Here is a 6,439-nt window from a genome sequence, read left to right as displayed (position 1 = left end):
ACATTTGTCTCTAAACGATTAACCTTATGGTTCAAACCTCTTACTGGTTCAACAATTAATGGTTTAGACCTCTTACCGATTCAACACTTAACCCTTCAGAAGTTGCCAAACAGTCCCTTAGGTAGTTAGGTGTTTAAAAATCGTCAATTTTTTTTCTCTAAACGTTAGAAATGGCTTTGGTAAATAAATAAATAAATCTTTCAAATTTTTTGACTGAGGATTCAATATTCCTTTCAAATTTCTAGGTCCATCAATATACAGTTTCAACGGCCCACCAATTTGAACAAAAAAAAATAATAATTTGTTTTTTCAATTTAAAAAATCTAAAATAAAAGAAAATGTAATGTCGATTGTTTTTCCATCATTATTTCTTTTGAAATTAAAAAAATATAAACAAACTAGTTTGGTTGTTCATTACCTGCATATGTTTGTATGTGTAGGTTAAAAGATATACACATGTGTGATGTGTAGGTAGATGCTATAAAGTTAAAAGATATAAAAATAATTTAAATAAATAAACTTCTTTGATGATGTTCAACAATTTACATAACCTACAGATGTATGTAAAATAATACATGTATAAGATAAAACAAAACATAAATAATTGGTCAGAAAACCTAGGGGCCGTTTGATAACTTCTGAATGGTTAAGTGCTTAACCAGTAAGAGGTCTGAACAATTAAGTGATGAACCAGTAAGAGGTCTGAACCATTAAATGCTGAACCAGTAAGAGGTCTGAACCATGAAGAGCCAATATAATGCTTAATCGTTCAGAGACAAATGTCTGACCAATTCAGATTAGATGTCTTAAACATTCAGACTTAGTATAATGTTTAACCATTCAGAGGCAAATGTCTGAACAATTCAGACATTTGCTCATGAAACAAACAGTTTGAACCATTAAGTGTTGAACAAGTAAGAGAACCATTAAGTGTTGAACAAGTAAGAGATCTGAACCATTAAGAGCCTCCTAAAAGTAAACAAACAACCCCTTTAACCATATAGTGATATGAATTTGTTATTTTTGTGATATAAAATATAGTTTTTTAACAATTTGTTCTCACAATATAAGTGTGTATATAGAATACAGATTCTCGTAATAAATTCAAAATAAAAATATCGTAAAATATTCTGTTTCCTAAAATAACATTAATGGCTGAAAAAGAAAACCAGGCCCAAGTCCACCAATCAAACCCAATCCCCCATCCACCACCCGGTTTTACGTGGCCTCCAAGAAAAAACCGTGAGCTAACCACAACCCATTAACACCTTTCATTTACCAATTTACCCCAAACCCACCACTCAGAACACCCTTCACCTAGGGGCACTTCCGTCCATTCACCACTGTATGATCCACAGATTTGATATAAATACCCCCATTGTTCTTATCTGTGATCTGCATTGCTCCTTTCCAAATCTCATCGAAGATATTTTTCTTTCTCTCCAAGTCGAGTTTTTTCATCGGAAATGGGCCGGAAATTTTTCGTCGGCGGTAACTGGAAATGCGTAAGTGTTTGAACTCAGTTGTTGTTGTTGTAGATCAACCATATGAACTTGAATTTGAACTTTTTTTGATCCGTAAGTGTTGATTTGATCAGATTCGTGTTTGATGAACTGCAACCGTTTCGAATCGTAGATGTTATTTGTTTATTCGCAGTTATTGTTGTAAATCAAGCACATGAAGTTGACTTTGTTTGATTTTGATATGTAAGTGTTGATTTGATCAGATTCGTGTTTGATGAAGTGTAACCGTTTCGAACAGTAGATACTTTGTTTTCTCTGTGTTGATAAGTTTGTTTGTTTGAGTTTACTAAGCAGATTCGTTATTGATGAACTCGTTTCACTTCATAGTGTACTGTTTTTTATCGTTAAGTGTTTTATGCTCACAATAATAAGTTTCTGAACTCAGATTTTGTTGTGGATCAAGCACGTGAACTTGAATTTGATATATTTTGACATGTAGGTGTTGATTTGATCAGATTTGTTTTTGATGAACTGTAACCGTTTATAATAGTATATTTTTTTGTTTTGTTTTTGTGTATCGATAGATCTGTTTATTTGAGTTTAGTAAGCAGATTTGTTTCTGATTAACTCGTTCACTTCATAATGTACGGTTTTTGCTCGTAAGTGTTTTATTCTCACAATAATAAGTTTCTAAACTTAGTTATTGTTGTAGATCAAGCATATGAACTTGAAGTTGTTATTTTTTGGTTGATTTGATCAGATTTGTTTGTGATGAACTGTAACCGTTCAAATAGTAGATAGTTTGTTGACAAAGTATTGATTAATCTGTTTATTCAAGTTCTGTAAGCAGATTCGTTTTTTGATGAACTTTTTTGACTTCGAACTGTACTTTTTTTGATCGTAAGTGTTTTATGCTCGCCGTATCTTCAAATCTGTTAGGTTTAAGTAACGGTAGTCATATTGAGGCTTAATTGATTCGAATTCGAGCGTTTTTATGCGCATTTTGATTTCAAAACTAGGTCACTTGAAGGAAAATCACAGGATACGCTGAAATTAGTACTGATTTATTGTTGTTATCTACTTTTCTGCTTAATGAAATTGTCATATTTATTTATAGTTCTGCTGTACTATTGAAGTTTGTTATATTATAAGCTCTATTGTTGAAGTTATTAAATGGTTCCATGACGATGTAGTGGATTTGTAAACAGAAATAAATATTTATTGAATTTCAATTTAAATATTGAGATATTTGATGAAAAAAGGTCATCTAGAAGTGTAACTGAGATTTGGATGGAGATATGGCCCTTACTTCTAGAATGTAAATGTGGTTATACATTTTGGTGTTTTCTTTTTAGCATTAGGATCTGTTGGGATCTATTTTGTTATGGTAGGATATGGAATCTGCTAATAGTACTTGAAACTGATTTTGCTCATGATAATTCATTGTAGAATGGAACTACTGAGAATGTGAAGAAGATTGTGTCAACACTTAATGCCGGTGAATTGCCATCTACCGACATTGTTGGTAAGTAATTACATTATAGCCACCATTTTGAAATCTTTGGTACTGATATCATGTAATAGCTTTAATCTGATGTGAGTCAAAAGTTCTGCCTAATATATCTTAGAACTATATCTGCCACACAAATCTTTCTTTTAAATGTCTACTGTCTTGAGTTCCTCTACTGTTTCTTTTACAGTATTTGCATTAATGGATTTTAACTAAATTCTCAATGACCCTTTATATTTGCAGAGGTGGTGGTGAGCCCTCCTTTTGTGTTTCTTACCACTGTTAAAAGTGAATTGAGGCCCGAAATCCAAGTTGCAGCCCAAAATTGCTGGGTTAAGAAAGGTGGTGCTTTCACGGGTGAGGTTAGGTATGTATCATCGTATCATTTGCAATTCATTGTTAGCCTATCTTCAAATTGTTCCTTTCATTATGTGGAATATATTGTTGATCTTTTTTTTCTTTAAATGTATAATGTAGTATACCTGAAAATTGAAATCTTAAAGTCGGTTTTCTATACGTGCAGTGCTGAGATGCTCGCCAATTTGGGCGTCCCATGGGTCATCCTAGGTCATTCTGAAAGGAGAGCCCTACTGAATGAATCAAACGAGGTACACTTTGTCTTGCAAAGTTTATAACTAGACCAAGCAAATCGAGCTAACTATGGTTGTTTTCTTCTAATTCAGTTTGTTGGAGACAAAGTTGCATATGCTCTTTCTCAAGGTCTAAAGGTGATTGCATGTGTTGGAGAAACTCTTGAGCAGCGAGAAGCTGGAACCACCATGAAAGTTGTTGCTGAACAAACCAAGGCAATTGCTGGTATATATTTAAAAACTACTATTGCTGGCTTGCTGCTAATTTTCACTATTATGTCCTCTGGGGTGTTGAGATGCCATTTTATTATGAGCTAGTGGGTTACCACCCGCGCTCCGCAGCGGGTTCGAAATGTAGATAAAAATAAGCAAATCGTGAGAGTTAAAAGTTGTTTTAGTTAAGAGGTTAAACATATCATTATAAAAGTTGAGGGGCTAAACATGTTATTTTTTTTAAGTTGAGAGGCTAAAGTTGTTTATTACTAAAGTTGGCTGGCTAAAGTTTTAAAGTTAAGGGGCTAAAACCATTTTTAAAGTTGAGGGGCTAAACATGTCATTCTTAAAATTGAGGGGCTAAACATGTCATTCTTAAAGTTGAGGGGCTAAAGTTGTTTAAGGGGCTAAACATGTCATTCTTAAAGTTGAGAGGCTAAAGTTGTTTAAGGGGCTAAACATGTCATTCTTAAAGTTGAGAGGCTAAAGTTGTTTATTATTAAAGTTGAGAGGCTAAAGTTGTTTTAGTTAAGGGGCTAATCATGTCATGACCAAAGTTGTGGGGCTAAACATATTATTAAAGTTGAGGGGCTAAAGTTGGTTAATGCCAAAGTTGGTTGACGTGACAAAATAGCATATTCATAATATATATAATGTGTTGATTCAGGTTAATGTATAGAAACGGGTCAAACATGTAAACACAAAAAATAGCTTAAAGTGAAGTCTGTTGAAAGTCGCTCAAAGTGTGTTTCAAAGCATATAACCTTCGAAGATCATATTTTTAAAGAATTGAACATTTTTATAAGTAAAAATGTTTTTATAATTATATTTGACACACTAATTGTTTTTATTTTGTTTCACATTAATAAATGTACCTTTCTGTTTTTTATAGCTGTAATATGTTTGATGCAGACAAAATCTCAAGCTGGGATAATGTGGTTTTGGCTTATGAGCCAGTCTGGGCTATTGGAACCGGAAAGGTTGCAAGTCCGGCCCAGGCTCAAGAAGTAAGTGTTCCAAATTAGTTTCTACATTCTAATTACTTGCATATATACTGATGTTCGTATACAAAACCAATTTCAAGTAGAAGATCACGAATAGACACTTATACCGATTGCAACTTCCAACGTAACAGGTGCATGCAGGACTAAGGAAATGGTTCGAGGAAAACATCAGTGCTGAAGTTGCTGCTACAACCAGGATTATCTATGGAGGTATCTTTATACTTACTTTAAAAAAGAGAAGTACGAGTTTTACGCCATCATAACGGTTCATGTGATTCAATGTTCACATAACAATTAACATGATGTGTTAAAAACCTGTTGAAGTATTCAAATTTAATATATGACACTTCATTTTTACCAACCATTATAATATTTTTTTTTCTAGAATTATTTGTTAACAATGTCTCAAATTAACTGTGAAAAATGGGTATGAAAGTTTCTACGAGAAATTCTTGGTTTGTTTATGAACTCTTAATGGCATTGCAGGATCTGTGAGTGGTTCCAATTGCAAGGAATTGGCAGGGCAAACAGATGTTGATGGTTTCTTGGTTGGCGGGGCTTCTCTCAAGGTAATTGTGGTCCAAACAATTAATTTTTTAATAGTAATCTATTTTTTTACTAAAATATTTGAGAAGCTTTTATGTATAATTCACTAAAAATTTGAATTTAACACATCTGGGAGAAATCAACATGAAAAGCTCATTTGTAGCAACATGGTCGATTTAGAGGTAGCATTTTTGTAATCATGTTAGTTATTCAAAAAAGTCAAAATATGCAAGACAAATGGTGTTGGTGATCCAATACCCGGGGATCATTTCGCATTCCCGCTCAAAAATTGGTATAATACCATTTACTTGACAAGGTATTATAATACCATACACACACCTGTTTTCAAATTTATGACACTTATACCCTTACTTTAAAACTTGTACTTGGATATGATAGTTTGGAGTGTACAGAGAGAGAACTCTACAAAACTAATGACTTTCACCAATGGGATTATCCGTTGATGTAGGTGATTACCGACGGTAAACCATTGGTGAAAGTCCATGTGGGTAATTTGATCTCCGATAGATTACCGTCTTATATTACTGACAGATCACCAGGTTATGGTATCTTTTGGTGATCAGGGACAATGGATTACCGACGGTTTTTTTATTTAATTACCTTTTCTTTTAGTTGATTCCGTCAGTGATTACCTGCGGGTTTGGGTTGTGTGTCTTGTGATATCATTTGTGTAGTTGTGGAAGTGGGCATAATGGTCATATTATAAATTGTATGAGATATTAAGTGCGCCCCTCGATAAAAATTATGTACCAGGTTCTTATGATTTTCCTCTTGTTTTGTCTTGTAGCCGGAATTCATTGACATCATCAAGGCTGCTGAAGTGAAGTGAATGTATCATTTGCGAAGAATAACGGCATTGTCAAAATTCTAGTTTTTGAAATAAGCATATGATCAAAACTGCTGTTTTTCGGTCAGTAACATTGTTTTGGGTTCTGAGCGTTTTGTTTTGTAGACTGATTGGTTACAAATTGCGGGTATCAGCTTCTTTTTTTGTTCTTACTAATTAATAGTAATTGTGGATATACCCACTTTGTTGAGAAATTTCTCACCACCAGCTAGCTATACATGGCTCAGCCTGGCAACAAAGGCCAA

At 33.6% G+C, this 6,439-nt stretch overlaps 1 protein-coding gene across 1 annotated transcript; it reads left to right on the top strand.

Annotated features, from left to right (window-relative positions):
- The first annotated feature begins 1,350 nt into the window (after positions 1 to 1,350).
- On the top strand, positions 1,351 to 6,388 carry LOC110908072 (triosephosphate isomerase, cytosolic). Its single transcript, XM_022152979.2, has 9 exons — positions 1,351 to 1,505; positions 2,913 to 2,988; positions 3,217 to 3,340; positions 3,497 to 3,581; positions 3,657 to 3,789; positions 4,689 to 4,783; positions 4,912 to 4,990; positions 5,267 to 5,349; positions 6,135 to 6,388. The coding sequence occupies exons 1-9, from the start codon at positions 1,467 to 1,469 to the stop codon at positions 6,174 to 6,176; spliced, it is 756 nt and encodes a 251-aa protein (XP_022008671.1). The 5' UTR covers positions 1,351 to 1,466; the 3' UTR covers positions 6,177 to 6,388.
- Positions 6,389 to 6,439: the final 51 nt, after the last annotated feature.

The sequence above is a fragment of the Helianthus annuus genome, chromosome 14 (genome assembly GCF_002127325.2).
Source record: "Helianthus annuus cultivar XRQ/B chromosome 14, HanXRQr2.0-SUNRISE, whole genome shotgun sequence".
Taxonomy (NCBI): Eukaryota; Viridiplantae; Streptophyta; class Magnoliopsida; order Asterales; family Asteraceae; genus Helianthus; species Helianthus annuus.
Note: the sequence above shows the minus strand (reverse complement) of the source record. Positions and strands in the feature narration are given on the sequence as shown.

Bases quoted from the DNA above. Each gene is read 5' to 3' on its own strand.
- LOC110908072 (XM_022152979.2), top strand. From the start codon at position 1,467: ATGGGCCGGAAATTTTTCGTCGGCGGTAACTGGAAATGC. The intron at 1,506-2,912 runs GTAAGTGTTTGA...AATTCATTGTAG, and splicing joins TCGGCGGTAACTGGAAATGC to AATGGAACTACTGAGAATGT. The intron at 4,784-4,911 runs GTAAGTGTTCCA...CCAACGTAACAG, and splicing joins GTCCGGCCCAGGCTCAAGAA to GTGCATGCAGGACTAAGGAA.